Source organism: Mercenaria mercenaria, chromosome 4 (genome assembly GCF_021730395.1).
Source record: "Mercenaria mercenaria strain notata chromosome 4, MADL_Memer_1, whole genome shotgun sequence".
Classification (NCBI taxonomy): domain Eukaryota; kingdom Metazoa; phylum Mollusca; class Bivalvia; order Venerida; family Veneridae; genus Mercenaria; species Mercenaria mercenaria.
In genome coordinates, this window is record NC_069364.1 from 38,366,297 (window position 1) to 38,390,789 (window position 24,493).

The 24,493-nt window shown below is 37.7% G+C and overlaps 1 protein-coding gene across 7 annotated transcripts in view; it reads right to left on the reverse strand.

The window, feature by feature from the left end:
* Nucleotides 1-24,493, reverse strand: part of LOC123551482 (protein still life, isoform SIF type 1-like) — a 157,603-nt gene that overhangs the window by 54,432 nt on the left and 78,678 nt on the right. For all 7 annotated transcript variants that reach the window (XM_053540950.1, XM_053540949.1, XM_053540944.1 and 4 more), the window contains 6 exons: nt 18,684-18,787; nt 8,061-8,230; nt 7,278-7,375; nt 4,829-4,972; nt 2,232-2,414; nt 524-741 (listed from right to left, as the gene is read on the reverse strand). In XM_053540950.1, coding sequence (XP_053396925.1) covers nt 524-741; nt 2,232-2,414; nt 4,829-4,972; nt 7,278-7,375; nt 8,061-8,230; nt 18,684-18,787 — 917 coding nt within the window. The remainder of the gene's footprint in view (nt 1-523; nt 742-2,231; nt 2,415-4,828; nt 4,973-7,277; nt 7,376-8,060; nt 8,231-18,683; nt 18,788-24,493) is intronic.

A 24,493-nucleotide genomic window follows, 5' to 3' on the forward strand; every position in this document is an offset into this window, starting at 1 on the left:
AAGTAAAAAATGTATAAATAAATATGGCATCATTTTAATACTTTCAAAATGTGTGTTTTTAATCCGGCTTGAAAAATGTGAGATATCAAAACTTTGTTCTGTGAAAACTGGCATGTATTCACACTTATCCTCTCCGATACTGTTGACTCTTTTAGTCTTCTTTATACCTGGACTGAGCAGTATACTAACTGTTCCTCTCAATTCTTACTAACACTTCCACTGTATACCTTACTTACTGTTCCATCTGCATTCCTGCTTACACTTCAGTCAAGCAGTTTAATGACTGTTCCAGTCATCTTTTTTTTTACACTTCCTCTGACCTTAAAATGCTCTCATAAACTGCCACCAAGTTGTTTATAAGTTTAACCAGTTAAGGCTAAAGCATTCAAGATGCTGGACAATGTACGACAGATCACGCAGAACTTATCCTGACCAAATGTTCTAAGTATTACAGACAAGAGAGTCACTGACACTTTGTGCTCCTGTGAGCTAAAAAATACTTTCTAGGTAGTTCTCTACTTACTGTGAAGAAGGTGCTGCATTCATGCTCTTGCTGTGGTATTTAAACATACCGTCTCCTTTAGGAGACAGGAGTCCACCTTTCTGGTGTCCCTTTCCATACAAACTGGGCATGACCAATGGTTTTCTGGCACACACAAGGGCATGAAATGATGATACTGTGAAAATTCCAAGTCTGCTCAACGTAACTTTTGAAGCTTTGGAAATATTTGAAAGCAACACCTGTAAATAAATTTAAATTGCAGTTGACATCAGCAAGGATGCTATGGAAGAAGTCTGGAGAAGACTCTGGTGGCCACTAAAAGTTTTAAAGTGGAAGCACTTGTACAACACTGAGATATTATCAAACAAGGAGGCAACAGACCAAATTTGACAAAGATCTGTTAAGTAGATCATTAGAAGTTGTGTAAAGGTTTTTATATTTTAATCCTTGGCAGCCCCTAAAAGGTGCCAAGAAAAAGCCATCTAAAAATTGACAGAGGACTATAAAAATGATACAGACCATGTTTAGTGAAGATGTATCAAGCAGTCCAAAACAGAAGCTGTTTAAAGGATTTTCTATTTAAATTAGGAGAAGATCAGAGATTTTTTATAATTTACAATGTTGCCACACAAAAAACAAGAGCTGTCTCCATAGGATGACACATGCCCCCGATGGTACTTTGAATGAATAGTTATGGCCAATGTTAGAGTTTAGGACCTTTGACCTACGGAGCTGGGTCTTGCACGCGACACGTCGTCTTACTGTGTCACACATTCATGCATAGTTATTTTAAAATCCATGCATGAATGACAAAGATATGGACCGGACACGCCCATCAATGCACTATCATGAAAAATGACCTTTAACGTCTAAGTGTGACCTTGACCTTTGAGTTACGGACCTGGGTCTTGCGCATGACACGTCATCTTACTGTGGTACACATTTATGCCAAGTTATTTGAAAATCCATCCATCGATGACAAAGATATGGACCGGACACACCCATCAATGCACTATCCTTTAATGTCTAAGTGTGACCTTGACCTTTGAGCTACGGACCTGGGTCTTGCGTGCGACACGTCATCTTACTGTGGTACACATTCATGACAAGTTATTTGAAAATCCATCATTCGATGACAAAGATATGGACCGGACACACCCATCAATGCACTATCCTTTAATGTCTAAGTGTGACCTTGACCTTTGAGCTACGGACCTGGGTCTTGCGCGCGACACGTTGTCTTACTGTGGTACACATTCATGCCAAGTTATTTGAAAATCCATCCATCGATGACAAAGATATGGACCGGACACGCCCATCAATGCACTATCCTTTAACGTCTAAGTGTGACCTTGACCTTTGAGCTACGGACCTGGGTCTTGCGCGCGACATGTCGTCTTACTGTGGCACGCATTCATGCCAAGTTATTTGAAAATCCATCCATCGATGACAAAGATATGGACCGGACACGAAAATTGCGGACAGACCGACAGACAGACGGTTCAAAAACTATATGCCTCCTTTCGGGGGCATAAAAAGGTCCACCCCCCTACAAAGAGATGCTCTCCCAAGTGACGATATCAAATGATCTTAAAAGCATTAATATTCCCCTCCAATACCTCAATATTACCCCTGTTGATACCTCAATTGTCCCCCATAAATACCTCAACTGTCCCTGTCAATGTCTCAATGGTCAAACTGTTTATAGCATCATGCAACAAGAACTTACCTTTGGGTTAGGGAGTTCCGACCCTTGTATTGAGGCAGAGTAACAACGTAGACGATATTGCTCTATGTATAATTTCTCAATATTCTCCTCCCACTGTCGTATCTGCTTGATTATGGCCTGTCGACTCCGTGGGTCAGATACCACAGTCAACTGCAACTCTGCCATTTTTCGCATCTTGACATCCTGCAATATGATTTTAAACTGCAATTAGTAAACTAGATGCCCCCGGGCAACATGTCGAGCCTGCCAGCTGTCAAAAGGACTAGGAGTTGCACATGACACCCTAGCTGTCTCATTGAGGCATACATTTATGCCAAATAAAAAATGATTGCAAACAGTTACAATATAAGTTATTTATAGTAACAATGAAGGGAAGTAAATCATTAAAAAAAATCTAAGTCCACACAAAAATCTTACCAGCAGAGATAGGTCAAAATACACCTCAAAATTGGATGTAACATGCATATTGTACTACAGGAAAGTGGTCTTGATTTTTCCCTACAACCAGTTACAAAAAAGTTACAATATATTAAGCTATTTATAGTAACAACAAAGGGAAGCAATTCTAGGTTCTTGCACATGACACTCCGTCTCATGATGGTGAACAATTGTGCCAAATTACATCAAAATCCCTCCATGCATGAAAAAGAAATGCTCCGGACAGTCATTTTTGTATCTGACCTTTGACTTCTAAGTGTGACCTTGACCTTAGACCTAGGTACCTGATTCTTGCGCACGACACTCTGTCACATGCTTGTGAACATTTGTGCCAAGTTACAACAAAATCCCTCAATGCATGAAGAAGAAATGCTCCGGACAAAGTCATTATTGAATTTAACCTTTGACCTCCAAGTGTGACTTTGACCTTTGAGATAGGAACTTGCGGTTTGCCAGGACACTCCGTCTCACTGAGGTTAACATTCATGCCAAATATAAATGAGATTGCTCCATGTATGTCAAAGTTATGGTCCGTACAAACAAATCCGGACAGAAGCCAGCCGCACGCACGCACATACACCGAACAGCCATTTGGACAACTATGTCTTCGCTTCTGCAAGCGGGCTGGACAAAAATGTACCATTTCTTATCTATGACAGACACATAAATGTAGAACACTTTGAAACTGGAGACATAAAACTGTCTCAATCTGATATAAATGCAATATAACTTGCTTCAAATGACACCCACCGGAAACAACATTACGTGTAACTAACATATTTGGTCCTAGCATCCTCCTTACACAACATTTGTTTAATTAAAACTACAACAGTTTTTACTGCTTTCTCCATTATACTGACAAGCTTCTGGCTTATTTAAATTCTATCTCTACATATTATACAGGCTGACACCATTCATGACCATATATATTTTTCTTGCCTTAGAAGAGAGGAAAATATACAACTGTCGGACTACATGCTAAGGACAGATATTCCAGTGTTTTCCTATTGAAAGCCATGTCTGCCTGTTATAGCTTTTTCCCTGATTTTCCCTGACCTCAGAACAGGATGGATAATTAACCTCACTAACATTTGGTTTCTAACTCAACGTGGTCTCTCATATAGGGAAAACCTTGTCTTTCATCGGCAGGCAGGTAAGATCCCAATTATCTATATGCAGGCCAAAAGCTGACTTACCACCTATGTCATTAACAGACAAACGCTGTCTATTGTAAACTTTAAGGGGAAGCTACCATGCATTTTCAGTGACATAACAGGAACACTGAAGCATGGTGTGTGTGTCTATATAAGCTTTTTTATAGCTGCCAATGAAGTCCAGAAGACTGTTAGTAAAATGGTAGAGCAGGTAGAAAGTAGATCAGGTTGAAAACTTTAGAGTGTTAATAAGGTTTTTCCATGACTTGACCAAGCGACCTATTTAACCCAGTTTTAAATCTAAAGCAAAGAATAAGGACCAAGTTTCAAGTAGATCTGGTAGAACTATAGTGTGTTAGTTTATACTAATTTATTTAGCTCGATTGTGATGAAAGCTTTAAGCTTATTTGTACCACTCTTGAGAAAGGTTTTCTTAAGATTTCACCTAGTGATCTATAGTTTACCCATATGACCCAGTTTTAACTTGTACAATATTTTATTAAACCAAACATTCTCACAAGGTTTTGTTAAAATTGGTCCAAATTGTGACCTCTATATTTTTAACTGTGAAATTGTTCATGATGCATGACAACAGAAAATGGACACTGGGTGGTCACAACACTCAAAATAGCAGTCCCTGCTCTGATGTGCTAAAAACTTAAATAACTTAAAAACTTTGACCTCTTAGTGTGACCTTCATCTTCGAGCTAAAGATCTGGGTCTTGCATGTGACATATCATTTTGTTATTGTAAGAAGTTATTTGAAACTCTATCTATGCATAATAAAGTAAATGACAATCAGAAATGGGATGGACTGAGGCATAAATCTACAGTCTCCAAAACTAGATTTCATCTAGCACAGTAAAAAACAAATAAAATGTTAAGTATTAAGTCCTTCAATGTTATCTGACCCAAGAACGGGAGTTTTCTATGTCATGAAATACTTTATTTATGCAAAGATCAATGATCAGATAATAAAACTTTGCATAGTTTATGCTAACTCACAATATCAATATTTGTTTCTAGTTTATGCAGCTCAGATCTCAGTAGTCGTACGATGTTGTCCTTGCCATGTTGCCTAGCGTATGAACCAGCACACGCTGAATGTATTGCACAAACCCATGAATCTAATTCTGTCTGACTAGAGGCCTGAAATAAGAAGTAAACTAGCAATAAATAATGAACAAGAGGACAATGATGGTCCTGAATCGCTCACCTGTCCCCACATGAACTGAGTATGACGTCGTTTTTTCTATTATTTGACATAGTGACCTAGTTTTAGAGCTCATGTGACCTAGTTCTGAACTTGACCTAGATATCATAAAGATAAAAATTCTGGCCAATTTTCATGAAGATCCATTGAAAAATATGGCCTCTAGAGAGGTCACAAGGTTTTTCTATTATTTGACATAATGACCTAGTTTTTGAAGGCATGTGACCCAGTTTTGTACTTGACAAAAATATCATCAAGGTGAACATTCTGACCAATTTTCATGAAGATCCATTGAAAAATATGGCCTCCAGAGAGGTCATAAGGTTTTTCTATGTTAAAACCTAGTGACCTTGTTTTTGACCGCAGTTGACCTGGTTTCAAATTTGACCTAGATATCATCAAGATGAACATTCAGACCAACTTTCATACAGATCCCATGAAAAATATGGCCTCTAGAGTGGTCACAAGTTTTTTCTATTATTTGACCTACTGAACTAGTTTTTGATCGCATTTGACCCAGTTTCAACCTCGATCTAGATATTATCAAGATGAACATTCTGACCAATTTTCATGCAGAGACCATGAAAAATATGGTCTCTAAAGAGGTCACAAGGTTTTTCTATTATCTGACCTACTGACCTAGTTTTTGACCGCACGTAACCCAGTTTCAAACCTGACCTAGATATCATCAAGATGAACATTCTGACCAAGTTTCATGCAGATCCCATGAAAAATATGGCCTCTAGAGAGGTCACAAGGTTTTTCTATTATCTGACCTAATGACATAGTTTTGGACCGCATGTGACCCAGTTTCAAACTTGACTTAGATATCATCAAGGTGAACATTCTGACCAATTTTCATGAAGATCCATTGAAAAATATGGCCTCTAGAGAGGTCACAAGGATTTTCTATTATCTGACCTACTGACCTAGTTTTTGACCGCACGTAACCCAGTTTTGAACTTGACCTAGATATCATCAAGGTGAACATTCTGACCAATTTTCATGCAGATCCAATGAAAAATATGGCCTCTAGAGAGGTCAAAAGGTTTTTCTATTATCTGACCTAATAACCTAGTTTTGGACCGGACGTGACCCAGTTTCGAAACTGACCTAGATATCATCAAGATGAACATTCTGACCAATTTTCATGCAGATCCCATGAAAAATATGACCTCTAGAGAGGTCACAAGGATTTTCTATTATTTGACCTACTGACCTGGTTTTTGACCACAGTTGACCCAGATTCAAACTTGACCTAGATATCATCAAGACGAACATTCTGATCAATTTTCATGCAGATCCCATGAAAAATACGGCCTCTACAAAGGTCACAAGGTTTTTCTATTATTTGACCTACTGACCCAGTTTTGGACCGGACGTGACCCAGTTTCAAAATTGACCTAGATATCATCAAGATGAACATTCTGACCAATTTTCATGCAGATCCCATAAAAAATATGACCTCTAGAGAGGTCACAAGGATTTTCTATTATTTGACCTACTGACCTAGTTTTTGATCGCAGTTGACCCAGTGTCAAACTTGACCTAGATATCATCAAGGTGAACATTCTGACTAATTTTCATGAAGATCCATTGAAAAATATGGCCTCTAGGGAGGTCACAAAAATTTTCTATTTTTAAACCTACTGACCTAGTTTTGGACCGCACGTGACCCAGTTTCGAACTTGACCTAGATATCACCAAGATGAACATTCTGACCAACTTTAATAAAGATCCCATGAAAAATGTGACCTCTAGAGTGGTCACAAGCAAAAGTTTACGCACGCACGCACGACGGACGCTGCTCACCTTGTCACTATGTGACAGGTGAGCTAACAAGTAGGCCATGATGACTCACCCCGAGTTTCACAGATTGGGTTGGGATGGTATGTCTTAGTATCATGTCATCATCCCCACACCACATTAACCCACCACATCCCCTCCAAAAAACATAAATTTATCCTTGATTTTAACAGACAAACATTCTGACAAGCTTCGTAAAGGACAAAACCCCCTTCGCTGAATTTTACAAAGCAGACAAAACCCCCTTTGTGTTATTTACAACGAGGACAAAACCCAGAGATACAGCTTGATGATGACAGAAGTACACTGATAGACAGACAGTAAGCTATGTTTGAAGACAGACAGGGGTATATATGTATAGATTCTAACCATAACAGTTGGTATTCCAAGTGATCTAAAACAGCTGTAAGCATATTTTCAACCATATTTATTTACCTGAAAGAGGTAAGCATCACCAAACGCTGTGCTAAGTGAGAATATGTTGTCACGTTTTGGGTGTTCAGGAACAGCCTGTGATATTCCACCTTCTATAACTGAAAAACACAAACACAAAGTACCTTAGCTTAGGTCATAAATAAACATCGTAAGTCAACACTATAGATCAACATACATAATTATGTTGTTCAACTGTATAAATATACCAAGAGAATAAAGAATCTCTATAAAATATTGTTGCATTAAAATGATGTCATCTAAGTCATGACGTTAAATGTCAGTTACCGCACAAAATGAATAGCTTTTATCTTCCAAATATGTAATTCTGAGCATGACTTATAATTGTGTCGGTGCGATGTTAAACCCAACAAAAAAAAAAAAATTCTTGGTTAGCTACGGAACACTCTTTCCTATCTATTTTGACATCTGGCTAACAGTTTCAGACAAAAATATGTTGTATGTTTTCATTACAGCCCTATAAAGACAACCAGCCTCGCCATTTGACTGCTGTTTTACTATAAATAACAGCTTGAAATTAAATTTACCCTTTCTGTTTCCATGGCAACCAGAGTTCTGTACTGAATAGAAATTACTTGAATAGTTTTTAAAAGTGACTGACTAAGAAACATTTCTGTGAAACTTGATCATACTGGCCGTGTGATTTCGGAGAAGATATTATTTGAAGCAAAATGATGATGATGTACATGGACTGCTGAAAGGTGATCACAATACATCATCTGAGCTCAAGTGCACCGATGAGCTAAAAAATTCATCAATATGTACCAAGTATATGCCTGGGTACTGTTTCTTCTACAGTAACATTATCAATGTCCCCATCGTAAAACAGCAGAACTGTTCCCTTTAAGCACACCCAGTATCTCTTCCAGGTCCGACGAGGGGCTAACTCCAACTTCTTCTTCTTTTGAACCAACCAGTTCTTCACCACCAACCAGCTGAAATATAAATTTGAACAGAAATGGTGAGGTCTTACCTGAGTATTTTGCAGAACATCTGACTGATAAAATGAGCAGCACCATGAGAAAACCAACATAATGCATTTGCAACCAGCATGGCTCCAGACCAGCCTGCGCATCTGCGCAGTCTGGTCAAGATCCATGCTGTTCGCTAACAGTTTCTCTAAATGCAATAGGCTTTGAAAGCGAACAGCATGGATCCTGACCAGACCGCACTATGTTGGTTTTCTCATGGTGCAGCTTAAATATTGTTTCAATGTTTTAAGTTTCCTTCACCACCATTTATTACTTGGAAACATGGATTCCAGCACATATAAATAAAGTTGCCAGAGTCTTTGTTTGTTTGTTTGTTTTGGGTTTAACACCGTTTTTCAACAGTATTTCAGTCATGTAATGGCGGGCAGTTAACCTAACCAGTGTTCCTGGGTTCTGTACCAGTACAAACCTGTTCTCCGCAAGTAACTGCCAACTTCCCCACATGAATTATCAGAGGTGGAGGACTAATGATTTCAGACACAATGTTGTTTATAGACACAGTGAAATATGCTGCTTTTTTCCATAAATTAAGGGCACACAACTCCTCACCTACCATTTAGATCCAGCTCTTTTAAATGACCTCTTATAGGTATGCACATACTGTATGAATATAATAATAGCCTGATGATACATGGAAGTATTTGAGTATGTACATAGTAATATAATGATAATTTCTGATAAATCAAGGTTAGCAAACTCAGCATCTACTTGAATGAGATCCTATAGGTATACATGTCCTGATTAAGTATTGCAAGGATAAGTAAAGAAATGAATGTGCTGCAGTGTTTGCATGGTGAAACATTAAGTTTTTTTATATATCAAGGGCAAACAACTACAAACCTACTTAACTGAACTGGCCGAAAATCAAATAAAATCCACATGTTACAGTCACACACATAATCTCTGAATTAAGGTTGTTCTGCACGTTCGGATCGAAAATTTTTCTACAATATAGAATTTGATTAAACTCTGATTTTTCAAAACTTCAGAATATACCTAGAAAATTCAGCAAATAACAAGAGCACCGCTTTGCGGGTACTGAGGCTCATCTGATTTTTTTGTAAAATAGAAATATTGTCCTACCCATGATTTTCTAAGTCTAAAAAGGGCCATCATTCTTGCAAAAAGCAGGATAGAGTTACGTTTCTTGATGTACAGCGTCCGCTTATGATGGTGAAAAACTGTTGCAAGTTTTAATGCAATAGCTTTGATAGTTTAGGAGAAAAGCTGACTTAAACATAATACTCAACCAAGAAAACTGATTTTCTAAGTCCAAAAGGGGTAATATTATTGCAAAAAGCAGGATGGAGTTATGTTTCTTGATGTACAGGGTCAGCTTATGATGGTGAACAAGTGTTGCAAGTTTCAAAGCAATAGCTGGCTTCGATAGTTTAAGAGAAAAAGTTGACCCAAACATAAAACTTCACCAAGAAATCTGATATTTTCTAAGTCCAAAGGGGCTATAAATCTTGCAAAAAGCAGGATAGAGTTATGTTTCATGCTGTACAGGATCAGCTTATGATGGTGAACAAGTGTTGCAAGTTTCAAAGCAATAACTTTGATAGTTTAGGAGAAAAGCTGACCTAAACATAAAACTTAACCAAGAAAACTGATTTTCTAAGTCCAAAAGGGGCAATAATTCTTGCAAAAAGCAGGATGGAGTTATGTTTCTTGATGTACAGGGTCAGCTTATGATGGTGAACAAGTGTTGCAAGTTTCAAAGCAATAACTTTGATAGTTTAGGAGAAAAATTGACCTAAACATAAAACTTAACCAAGAAATCTGATATTTTCTAAGTACAAAAGGGGCCATAAATCTTGCAAAAAGAAGGATAGAGTTATGTTTCTTGCTGTACAGGATCAGCTTAAGATGGTGAACAAAGTGTTGCAAGTTTCAAAGCAATAACTTTGATAGTTTAGGAGAAAAGCTGACCTAAACATAAAACTTAACCAAGAAAACTGATTTTCTAAGTCCAAAAGGGCAATAATTCTTGCAAAAAGCAGGATGGAGTTAAGTTTCTTGATGTACAGGGTCAGCTTATGATGGTGAACAAGTGTTGCAAGTTTCAAAGCAATAACTTTGATAGTTTAGGAGAAAAGTTGACCTAAACATAAAACTTAACGAAAAAATCTGATATTTTCTAAGTATAAAAGGGGCCATAAATCTTGCAAAAAGCAGGATGGAGTTATGTTTTTTGCAGTACAGAGTCAGCTTATGATTGTAGAATTTAATGAAACTTCCCACAATTGTAAATAAACATATAATAATTATGGCCTCTAATGTGATTAAATAAAATACATAGGTCAGTGTGCTTATTTTTGAGATATCTGACCATGATTAAAGTCCACGCTAATTTTAAGACACGATTTTGAATTATTTAATGTGTCAGATGTTTTAATATCATAATTTAGCTTAAGAAAAATAGTAACAGTGCCATTGTAATGGATTTACTATGAAAGACCAGTGGTGACATTTCAAATTCACAATTCACGAGTTCTCGATTTTACTTCATGATTTCTCAATTTTACTTCACAATTTCTCGATTTCATGATTTGTTTTGGAGCAATATCAAATGCGCCCTATTTTGCTTTCCACTCAGAACATGAAATACTCATTAAGTCAAGACCATTATTTTATTAATAAAAACCTCAACCAATTAATCTAATTCGCACTTGTTTTACTAATGATTATTAACGAAAATTTGTTGTTGTTGTTGTTAATTATTATGTAATAAAATGTTCTCTTTAGCTTTGCTTCTGAATCTTACTTATAATACATTACATAGATGCAGGAGCTGTCAATGGTAGGAATGCTATTGCAGCACAGATCTACATTCTAAGAGACAAAGTTATTGGTATACTTTGAAATCATTAATATTTGTGGGGGACTAATTTTTGTGGATTTCGTGGTTGAGTCAATCCAAGAAACTTAATCTCAACGAACAAGTACAATTCCCATTCATTTTATGGTCAAAAGTTGAAGCTCACGAATTCATATCCCTACAAAATTGCCGTTTTGACAAAAACCACGAAATTTCATGCCCACGAAATTAAATGATTTTACAGTACTGAAACTCTGTCTAATGTTTTCTCCGTGACTTTTGAAGGCTTTTGTTTAACTGAGAACAGTAACTCACATGAAATACCAAGATGGCTAGACATCTACTCAGTCTAAACTTCATTTGAACATAGCTTAAAATGAATTATTTGTGTATGACAAAAACTGAAACATTAAAAAGGAAAGCGAGATGTGTACTTATCAAGGATGTCTTGTAGAACAAACACCTAGTTAACCCTAAATTTCTTTATTTAATAGAATAAAATCATTTTTACGTCATGTCCGTTGTTTATATTTGTGTATGTGAATTATTCTGTTAGCCGAAACGTTGTTGAGATAAAAAACGATACATAAAAACTTTTATATGTGTTGTTCTTAAAATACCTATCGCATTTTGTATATAGAATAAAAATTTTGCATAATCAATTTAATATCCAAAGACAAAGATAGAACATAAATGTGGTGAAAACGTTACGCAAAAACATTTACTTTAATCTAAGCAAACTGCGTAAAATTTCCAGCCTTTCTTAAAATAAAATAACCCATCAAATATGTTTGCATGACTTGACGGGAGCTTAATTGAATGCTCGGTTTTTGGAAGCGAAGCTTGCGGAGCCCCCTCAAGGTACTGTAGCAGACCAGATTTCCAGATTTGTAACCCTTACCATCTTTAATGTTCACATATGCATAGAAAATTGTTCATCTGCGTCAAATTCAGCTCATATCTTTAAGTTTCACATTAATCTTTTCAAACTGAGGTCTTAAAATGATGAAATAGAGAAATCATGAAATGAAGAACAACAAGAGCTGTCGGATGACAGCGTGCTCGACTATTCAAAGAATTGATTGAAGAATGAGGTCAAAACATTTCTACAGATATTCAGACAAAAGAAAAAAATACATTAGACAAACAATGTTCCTGTATTTGTGGATTTCAATAAGTCTTGCACTAAATGGCAATGTGTGAACCAATTTCAAAGTCCAAAATAGTTGTCAGAGTTATGTACACTTGATGGTAATCATGATGATAAACAAGTGTTCAAAGTTTAAAAGCCATATGTCAAATAGTTTTGACAAAATGTGGACTTGTATGAAATCAGAACAAATTTCCAAGTCCAAAAAGGGCAATAATTCAGCCAAAATATATGAAAGAGTTATGTACTCTTTCCTACAGATAGAGACTATTATACTGAACAAGTGATCAAATTTTCAAAACCATATGTCAAACACTTTACACAAAATATGAACTGGTACGAAAACCTTAACCAAGATTTCTAAGTTAAAAAGGGCCATAATTCAGCCAAAATCCCTGATGAAGTTATGCACTCTTGCCTATAACTGGACATGGTGATGTTAAACAGGTGTTGAAAATTTCAAAGATTTATCTTCAAAGACTTTGTCAAAATATGAACTGGTACGAAAAACTTTATTAATACCCAGATTTCTAAGTCAAAAAGGGCCATAATTCAGCCAAAATCCTTGATGGAGTTATGTGCTCTTGCCTATAACTGGACATGGTGATGATAAACAAGTGTTGGTAGTTTCAAAGCTTTATCTCAAAAGACTTTATCAAAATATGAACTGGTACGAAAAACTTAACCATGATTTCTAAGTCAAAAGGGGCCATAATTCAGCCAAAATCCCAGATGGAGTTATGTGCTCTTGCCTATAACTGGCCATGGTGATGGTAAGCAAGTGCTGAAAGTTTCAAAGCTTTATCTCAAAAGATTTTGTCAAAATGTAGACTGGTACGTGAAACTTAACCACAGTGTGACGCCGACGCCTATGCCGTGGTGAGTAGGATAGCTCTCCTTATTCTTCGAATAGTCAAGCTTAAAATGGAGAAATCATGAAATCGAAAAACTGTGAAATTGTGAAATAAAATAGAGAAATTGAGAAATTGCGAATTAATAAACTGTGAAGTTGTGAAATAAAATAGAGAAATCGTGAAATCAAGAAATCATAAAATTGTGAAGTAAAATCGAGAAACTGTGAAATTGAGAAATCATGCAGTAAAATAAAGAAAACGTGAATTTGAAAGGTCTTTCGTAATTTACTTTATGTTGCTATCAATTCATAAAATGATTTTCATTTCTGTACACCAAATCCAGGCTTTATTCAACGTTATCTGGATAAATGATGTTATGCCATCACTTCCAGTTTATGAAACGTGCAGAACTACCTTAATTAAGATGTGTGCAGAAATAAATGTGCTAGACTGCAAACATGGTTAAATACAGCCTTTTTTGATAAATCAAGGGCAATAACTCCTCTGCTATCAAACCGATTTGGCCCATATCAAATTTGTCAAAAAAATTTGCGGCCATGATAATATACAATCTGACAATATATGGATCAGACTGCTCCTGAACAACGTCTTTAACATTCATGCTGGCTGGACAGTATAAATTCTCTGGGATCTAATAGACAACAAGGTACTGGCAGGAAGAGAAATTTGTTAGACATTCTATAATCCAGAAGTGCTCTTTTCCGAGACAAGTCAATTTCATTTTCTAGATACCAGCACAGTATGTCCACTAACTTTCTCTCAGACGCATTAATAATGATCCCAGTGGAAATAAATGAGCTGAGAAACTGGGCACTAAACAAGATGTAATGAGTTGCCAAAGTTCATTTCAGAGCAGTTCTACTGTTTGTTTGTTTCTTGTTTTTTTCTTTTTTTTCTTATATAGCCCACTTGTCTTGAAACTGTGTGAAAGAAAATTCCTAACTTATAATCCAAATAATCATGCCATAGTGAAATGACAGTCTAATGTTTCTTCTAGTCTGGGAGGATCATTTTAAAACCTCTCAGCATGTGAGACCAAATCAGCAACCTTAACCACATGTCAATAATGACTTTTGTTCATAATATAAAGTACAAACTTTAGTTTGAGTTTTCACTGTTGGGAAGCTACTTAGAGTAAACAAGATGTCCATGACGGTTCTCATTTGCTCATCTAACTGTTAAACTAGAAATGTGTCACAGACACGGATGCCCACACCCACCACAAACATGAGACAGGTCACAGGCATGGTACTGCTTACAAACTAAAAGAAGAACCCTTAGCCCTATTTATTTACCAAAAAAAATGTAGGAAAAGCAGAAAATTTAGTATTCTGTATATTTAGTTCAACTAAGGACTTTGACCTTGACCTTTGAGCTAGTGAAATGGTTATTGCGCAAGACACATTGTTTATCCATGCGAATCATTTGTGTCAAATTATTTTTAAATTGGACCATGCAAGTCAAAGTTATGGACCAGACACGAAGACCACATTATCAGTATATATGTACTGAAAATTGGCCAAGTTCAACCAAGGACTCTGACCTTGACCTTTAAGCTAGTGAAAAGGTTTTTGCACATGACACATCGTCTGTCAATGCTTATCATTTGTGTCAAATTATTCTGAAATCAACCATGCATATCAAAGTTATGGCCCGGACACAAACACCACCCTTTCCCACACGCACAGACGCACACACACACACACACATGGACATGGGGAACACTATATGTCCCCTCCCATTTTATGGCAGGGGCATAAAAACATGTATTTTTTAGAGAGATAATCATGTTTTTGTATAATCTGTCTTTGTGATCTAGTTTAAAACCAAATTGACACAGTTTCCTAAGTGCCACTCACTGATATTATAAAGGCAACTAGAAAATGCTTTTGTAAAAAAGCGCATGTCTCCCCCAATGCAAAGTCCTATAGGCAAGAAGTCAATAGGGGTCAGAAGCGAAAGTCAAAGAGACACTGATGGTTGGCTGCAATAGGGATCATCTACTTGGCATGTCCAATCATCCCGCTAAATTTCAACACTCTTGGCCTAGTGGTTCTCAAGTCACTGTTCAGGCTTCTGTGACCTTGACCTTTGATCAAGTGACCTCAAAATAAATAGGGGTCATCTGCTCTGCATGTCCAATCATACAATAAAGTTTCAACATTGTAGGTCAAGTGGTTCTCAAGTTATTTCCAAAAAATGATTTTACATGAACAAGCCACTGTGACCTTGACCTTTAATAGACTGACCCCAAAATCAATAGGGGTCATCTACTCTGCATGTTCAATCATCCTATGAAGTTTCAACATTCTGGGTCAAGTGGTTCTCAAGTTACTGATCGGAACTGGTTATCAATGTTCAGGCCGCTGTGACCTTGACCTTTAACAGAGTGACCCCAAAAACAATAGGGGTCATTTACTCTGCATGAACAATCATCCTATGAAGTTTCAACATTCTGGGTCGAGAGGTTCTCAAGTTATTGATTGGAAATGGTTTTCCATGTTCAGGCCCCTGTGGCCTTGACCTTTAACAGAGTGACCCTAAAATCGTTAGGGGTCATCTACTCTGCATGACCAATCATCCTATGAAGTTTTATCATTCTGGGTCAAGTGGTTCTTAAGTTATTGACTGGAAATGGTTTTCCATGTTCAGGCCCCTGTGACCTTGACCTTTGACAGAGTGACCCCAAAATCAATAGGGGTCATCTACTCTTCATGATCAATCATCCTATGAAGTTTCAACATTCTGGGTCAAGTGGTTCTCTAGTTATTGATGGGAAATGGTTTTCAATGTTCAGGCCCCTGTGACCGTGACCTTTGACAGAGTGACCCCAAAATCAATAGGGGTCATCTACTCTTCATGACCAATCATCCTATGAAGTTTCAACATTCTGGGTCAAGTGGTTCTCAAGTTACTGACCGGAAATGGTTTTCAATGTTCAGGCCCCTGTGACCTTGATCTTTAATGGAGTGACCCCAAAATCGATAGGGGTCATCTACTTTGCATGTACAATCATCCTATGAAGTTTCAACATTCTGGGTCAAGTGGTTCTCTAGTTATTGATCTGAAATGGTTTTCCATGTTCAGGCCCCTGTGACCTTGACCTTTGACAGAGTGACCCCAAAATCAATAGGGGTCATCTACTCTTCATGACCAATCATCCTATGAAGTTTCAACATTCTGGGTCAAGTGGTGCTCAAGTTACTGACCGGAAATGGTTTTCAATGTTCGGGCCCCTGTGACCTTGACCTTTAATGGAGTGACACCAAAATTGATAGGGGTCATCTACTTTGCATGTACAATCATCCTATGAAGTTTCAACATTCTGGGTCAAGTGGTTCTCTAGTTATTGATCGGAAATGGTTTTCCATGTTCAGGCCCCTGTGACCTTGACCTTTGATGGAGTGACCCCAAAATCAATAGGGGTCATCTACTCCTCATGACCAATCATCCTATGAAGTTTCAACATTCTGGGTCAAGTGGTTCTCTAGTTATTGATCGGAAATGGTTTTCAATGTTCGGGCCCCTGTGACCTTGACCTTTGACGGAGTGACCCCAAAAAAAATAGGGTTCGTCTACTCCAGCAGCCCTACAACCCTATGAAGTTTGAAGGTTCTAGGTCAAATGGTTCTCCAGTTATTGCTCGGAAATGAAGTGTGACGTACGGACGGAAGGACGGATGGACAGGGCAAAAGCAATATGTCTCCTAGGGGAGACATAATTATTCTGACAAGATTTTAACATATCAAGATCTCCGATCAATCACTTCTTGAAAACTTGAGTTGTCAGAACACCTGAGGTGACATGGTTATCTGCCCAACAACTAGTAGATACTTTGTTTGTTGGATTTCCAGCACCATAACTGACAAAAGCGTAAAAAAGAATTGTTTTCTTACCACAAAAAATATCATTTCAAGAATTTTTCCCCCAGTACAGTTCTATAATGGAACGTATGGGAGATATTCAATTCAAAAGATGGCTGTGCTTAAGTTTGTTTATATTTTGTTGCATCAAAAAAGGAATTTGGTGAGGTTGAGCATTGTTTTCTAACTGGCGGCTATGGAAATCATTCCTTTTCAAAGAACTTGAGTGGAAGAACACTAACATTACCGACAGCACACCATAATAAATGTGTGGATTGAGAGTGGACATTTAATATTTCTACAGAATTTTCCAGAAAATGACAGAAAATTTTTTTTCTTTGACCTTTGATCTCAAACCAACATGACCCAAGGCTGTTTTTCATGTTCTTTGAAAGTTCCTCCAGGGATAAAAAAGATAGAGTGCAGACAATTTTGTGATGGACAGACAGATGGACAACATGACAATAAACAATATGTCTTCCAACCCAACCTCTTAAGGAGAAAGAATAAATACAACACTTTCTCCTCTTCAAACTTACAAGAGAACACACATGTAAACAAAACTTCAAGATGAATCAAAACAAAAATCAAGACTAAAAACACTTAGAAAAAAGAATATCATAGAAACAAGAAATTTTGGGGCAGCAATAAATTAAGTTGATGTAGAAAGCCATCAATCTGCCAGTGATAAACAGAAAGACAGGAAAGCATACATTGGGGAAATTCCAGTCTATTGTCCAAGTTAGTTATAAATTGGGCTTCAAATGGAAAATCTATAAAAGGTTGTGCCTGAATGAATGCCCTCGGTGAAAACAGGAGAAAATATTCTGCTCCTATGAACATTGTTTTAGTGCCAGTTTCTGCACATTCTGTAAGGTAGAATTATTAATCATGATGCAGCAGAACTAGTTGAAACGCAGGGTCATCTTGGCCGTTCTTTTCTTCTAAGACCTGGCAGGTCACTAAATTATTTGTAATACACATTGTTCATACCTATGTGGATGTCAATGCCATTACATACACACACCACACATTATATAACTATAGAAGCAGAGAGTTCCATATATTATATAACTATATTAGTACTGTAAATTATATACTTGTAAAGGTTGAAAAGTGAGTGCACACCCTTTAAAAAAGGTTATAAAGAATATCTTATCAACTGTGCATGTCTACATTTCATGTAACATGTAACATGTAGTTCAAACATTATTTTCAGATGAATGTTGCCATATATTTCTGTAAGGATTATCCATTAATCACAAGAAGTTACACCATGAAGTCAGACAACTGTAGGCCTAAGTATTCTTTTGTTTATTGAACAGAAACCATTTTCAGTCTAGAGGTCACTGTGACCTTAACCTTTCGAAGGTTTGTCTTTTTCCAGTTCTTGTTAAATGCAGTGAAGTGGAATCATTTTAATAGTCAAGACAGGTGCTAAAAACTTTGGTGCAACTCTGACTACTTAAATTTCAGAGGAGAAAATGTTTAACTAAAATTAGGGAAGATAGATGAAGGAAGAACAAATGCAGGACAATCCATCTGTACAAGCTTGATCTTTAGTCTAGATGAATTAGGAAGTATAGCAAAATCTTAATCTATATACCTAAGGTACTAACACTATTACGCAATTAGCTCAGAACATCAGGGCTGCTATTTTTATAGAATCTGATGTACAGTTTCTTACCCTGCTTTTCGTATAGCACCCTGCTGTTTTGCATAAGAGAACTGACTCTCGGCTTCAGTGACTGTATGTATACTGTCATCACTTCCTGCCTCATCATCCGATATCTGAAAATAGTTCCAGGTATGATAAACCCAAATACAGTTAGCACTGAATACAATTCACTACCCTAATAAAAGCCTTGTTTCAAAATATTGTAATGTTAAACATTAATGGTACTGTTTGTGAAAACTGTTCAGTCAGTGCTATGTCAGAAAAGACCGATAGGAACAAGAGATCGTAGAACCCAAAATGCCCCCTTGATGTATTCAGTAACTGCACAAGGATCAGAAATTATTAGGTCACTGTGCACTGGACGTTTGACATGCTGACCCCAAATCAATAATTATGGGTCATTTACCAGTCATAAGTGACCTCCGCATCAAATGTGATCTTAGACCAAAGCATCTCTAGTATTTGGCAAAAAAAGTTCTACTGTTCATGGTGAATGTGACCTTGACCTTTGACCTACTGATCTCAAAATAAATAGAGGGTCATCTGCTGGTCACGTTCAACCTCCCTATTAAGTTTCGTGATCCTGGGCCCAAGCGTTCTCAAGTTATCATCCAGAAACGGTTTAACTGTTCAAGGTCACTGTGACCTTGACCTTTGACCTACTGATCTCAAAATCAATAGGGTTCATCTGCTAGTCATGATCAACCTCCATATTAAGTTTTGTGATCACAGGGATAAGCGCTCTCAAGTTATTGTCTGGAAATGGTTTAACTGTTCCGGGCCAATGTGACCTTGACCTTTGACCTACTGATTTCAAAATCAATAGGGGTCATCTGCTGGTCATGATCAACCTCCTTATTAAGTTTCATAATCCTATTATCCTCCGGAAACGGTTTAACTGTTCAGGGTCACTGTGACTTTGACCTTTGGGTCATCTGCTAGTCATGACCGACCTCCCTATCAAGTTTCTTGATGCTAAGCCTAACTGTTCTCAAGATATCGTCCGGAAACGGTTTAACTGTTCTGGGTCACTGTGACCTTGACCTTTGGCCTACTGATCTGAAAATCATTAGGGGTCATCTGCTCATCATGAACAACCTTCCTACCAACTTTCATTTGGAGCCAGAGTAACACCAGCTAGTACCTTCCTCTTTTCCCCATAATATGTAACTGTATTAAATTCCAATCTGTGGCCCTAGAGTAACTGAATTGCAGAGTGCTTGCAAAACAATGAAGACATATAAGGTGAACTGCATGGGGCATGTACAACAATGAACACATCTGAGGTGAACTGCATGGGGTTTATACTACACTGAACACATATGAAGTGAACTGCAGGGGGTTTTTACTACAACAAGAGCTCGTATAACAGGAAATGCCCCTCTTGATGCATTCAGTAAATTTGCACAAGGAACAGACATTATTTGGTCACTTCGCACTGGATGTTAGACGTACTGACCTCAAATCAATAATTATGGGTCATTTACCAATCATAAGTAAACTCTGTATCAAATGTGATCTTTTCTCCAATTATCTGGAAAAAAAAAAGTTCTACTGTTCTGGGTCAATGTGATCTTGACCTTTGACCTACTGTCCTCTAAATCGATAGGGATCAGCTGCTGGTCATGATTAACATGCCTATTAAGTTTCGTGATCCTAGGCCCAAGCATTCTCAAGTTATAGTCCGGAAACTGTGCAATTGTTCTGGGTCACTGTGTCCTTGACCTTTGACCGACTGACCTCAAAACTAATAGGGGTCATCAGCTGGCCATGACCATCCTCCCTATCAACTTTCATGATCCTAGGTCCAAGCGTTTTTCAGTTATCATCTGGAAACCCTTTAGCTGTTCCAGGTCACTGTGACCTTGACCTATGACCTACTGATCTGAAAATCAAGAGGGGTCATCTGCTGGTCATGGCCAACCTCTCTATCAGTTTTCATGATCCTAGGCCCAAGCATTCTTGAGTTATCATCCCAAAACCGTTTAATTGTTCCGGGTCACTGTGACCTTGACCTTTGAGCAACTAACCTCAAAATCAATAGGGGTCATCTGCTGGTTATGAACAACCTCCCTATCAACTTTCATGATCCTAGGCCCTAGCGTTCTTGAGTTATCATCCGGAAACTTTTTAACTGTTCCGGGTCACTCTGACCTTGACCTTTAAGCAACTGACCTCAAAACAATAGGGGTCATCTGCTGGTCATGACCAACTTCCCTATCAACTTTCATGATGCTAGACCCAAGCGTCCTTGAGTTCTTTCATGATCCTAGGCCTAAGCATTCTTGAGTTATCATCCGGAAACCAATTGGTCTACGGACCGACTGACATACCGACCGAGCAACAAACCGACCGACATCTGCAAAACAATATACCCATCTTCTTGGAAGGGGGGCATAGTAAACACAGATGAGGGGAACTGCAGAGTGCTTGTACTACAATGAACACATATGAGGTGAATTACAGAGTACTTGTACTACAATGAACACATATGAGGTGAATTGCAGTGTGATTATCGTATAACTGACTTTATATATCACAATGGCCATAGCTTTCGCAGATGCGGTGGTGCCAATGCTGTGACGGTGGAGGATTTGTTGCAGAAGTGGTGGATAAATATGGCCGGGTGAATCTAATCAGTAAGTTTTATATTGAGTTTTATTTATTTTTTTCAAGTTAAGCTGGAAACAACAAGTGAGACAGGAGCCCACACATGTACTCTTCCTGTCACAAACACTTGTTTGGTGCAATTCCTTGCCATTTATGTAAACACTTCTGTACACTCTGATGAGGGACTGCTGATTTTGTAGAATTTCGATTACAGTTGTAGATTTTTTTGTATAAAACGACCCCTAATTACGTTTGCATAACAGCGCAAGTATGACACTATCAAACAACAACCATTTCCTCGTTATCCGTGAATTCTTATCGCAGGCATGTGAAATAATCGACCGAAAATGATTCCAACGCAGGGGCAGTGGATACAACTGCAATGCATTATGGTGTATCGGATTCTGTTAGTGACCGTTTTGGACTTCTTACTAACCTGAACTGCACTTTTCCCTTGGGTACGACCATTACATCACTTTGACACAAGACAGAGATAAAAAATGGATGTTTAGTTATAATGTCAAATTGATTTTTACTTCCGTTTTCTGACTGTTGAAAGTAACTTACATATTTTGAACCATATGTTACATAATCTACTGCTAAGAACTAACACCATGTTCTTATCGTAATGATTGCACATAAAATGTGCTGCATTTTGTATGTTTATAATATGAACACATAAAAGAATACTTTAACATTCATTCCCCAAACAAGAGCTGTCTCCATAGGATAACATATGCCCCCGATGGCACTTTAAATGAATAGTTATGGCCGATGTTAGAGTTTAGGACCTTTGACCTATGGAGCTGGGTCTTGCGCGCGACATGTTGTCTTACTGTGTCACAATTCATGCGTAGTTATTTTAAAATCCATGCATGACTGACAAAGATATGGACCGTACACGCCCATCAATGCACTATCATGAAAAATGACCTTTAACTTCTAAGTGTGACCTTGACCTTTGAGCTACAGACCTGGGTCTTGCGCACGACACGTCGTCTTACTGTGGTACACATTCATGCCAAGTTATTTGAAAATCCATCCATCGATGGCAAAGATATGGACCGGACATGCCCATCAATGCACTATCCTTTTATGTCTAAGTGTGACCTTGACCTTTGAGCTACGGACCTGGGTCTTGCGCATGACACATCATCTTACTGTGGTACACATTCATGCCAAGTTATTTGAAAATCCATCCATCGATGACAAAGATATGGAGCGGACATGCCCATCAATGCACTATCCTTTAATGTCTAAGTGTGACCTTGACCTTTGAGCTACGGACCTGGGTCTTGCGCGCGACACGTTGTCTTACTGTGGTACACATTCAGGCCAAGTTATTTGAAAATCCATCCATCGATGACAAAGATATGGACCGGACACGAAAAATGCGAACAGACCGACAGACGGTTCAAAAACTATATGCCTCCCTTCGGGGGCATAAAAATATATAAAAAAATTTCAATGGACTATATTTGATAAACATCTGACCCAATTTGATTTTTACATCATATACAAAAAAAATACGTAGACATATATATCCATAGAATGTCACAACAATGTGATATACTTAGCTGCTGCATTATATCAGCTTATGATTTTTATAACTGGGTTAACTTATCTTCACTTCTACAATATGCTTTTCTTTTCAGAATTATACCACAGAATTTCAAAATGACAAGAAACAAGAGCTGTCTCCATAGGATGACACATGCCCCCGATGGCACTTTGAATGAATAGTTAGGCGATGTTAGAATTTAGGACCTTGCCTACGGAGCTGGGTCTTGCGCGCGACACGTCGTTTACTGTGTACATTTCATGCATATTATTTATAAATCCATGCATGAATGACAAAGATATGGACCAGACGCCATCAATGCACATCATGAAAAGACCTTACGTTAAGTGTACCTTGACTTGAGCTACGGACCTGGGTCTTGCGCGCGACACGTCGTCTTACTGTGACACATTCATCAATTATTTGAAAATCCATCCATGGTGACAAAGATATGGACTGGACACGCCCATCAATGCACTATCCTTAACGTCTAAGTGTGACCTTGACCTTTGACTACGGACCTGGGTCTTGCGCTCGACATGTCGTCTTACTGTGGTACACATTCATGCCAGTTATTTGAAATCCATCCATCGATGACAAAGTATGACTGGACACGAAAATTGCGGACAGACTGAAGACGACAGACTGACAGACCGACAGACCGACGGACCGACAGACGGTTCAAAAACTATATGCCTCCCTTCGGGGGCATAAAAACTCAAGATTTCTTGTTTGAATATTGTAAACTAAACAAAGAAACAGATTACCAACTTCTAACAAAAGACAATCAGGAAAACATGATACTTCGAAAAGGCTAGAACTTCAATTACCTCTGAAAAAGGTCACAATGCTAATCAAACATCAGAAACCTTGGGCTTTGATTTATTTCTGAGATGGTACATCATTTCTTCCCTTTTTCGTTCGAAATATTTTTAACACTCTCATTTGCTGTAAATATGCGATACTAATCACAACAAGAGGGCCAAGATGGCCCTAGGTCGCTCACCTAAGAAACACACCATAACAGTGTAAAACATGTTTGACCTAGTGATTTCATGGAAACAAATATTCTGACCAATTTTCATTAAGATTGGACCAAAAAATTGGTCTCTTGCGATAAAACAAGCATTTTCTTAGATATGACCTAGTTTTTGACCCTAAATGACCCATGTTCAAACTCGACCTAGATTTTATCAAGGCAATCATTCTGACCAAAATTCATGAAGATCAATTGAAAAATACAGCCTCTATCACATACACAAGTTTTTTCTTTGATTTGACCAAGTGACCTAGTTTTTGATCTCAGATGACCCATATTCCAATTCGACCTAGATTTCATTAAGGCAATCATCCTGACCAAATTTCATAAAAATCAATTGAAAAAAACAGTCTCTATCGCATACACAAGATTTTTCTTTAATTTGACCTAGTGACCTAGTTTTTGACCTCAGATAACCCATATTCAAACTCGACCTAGATTTCATCAAGGCAATCACTCTGACCAAATTTCATGAAGATCAACTGAAAACTACATCCTCTACTGCATACACAATGTTTTTTCTTTAATTTGACCTAGTGATCTAGTTTTTGACCCCAGATGACCCATTTTCGAATTCGGCCTAGATTTTATCAAGGTTATCATTCTGGC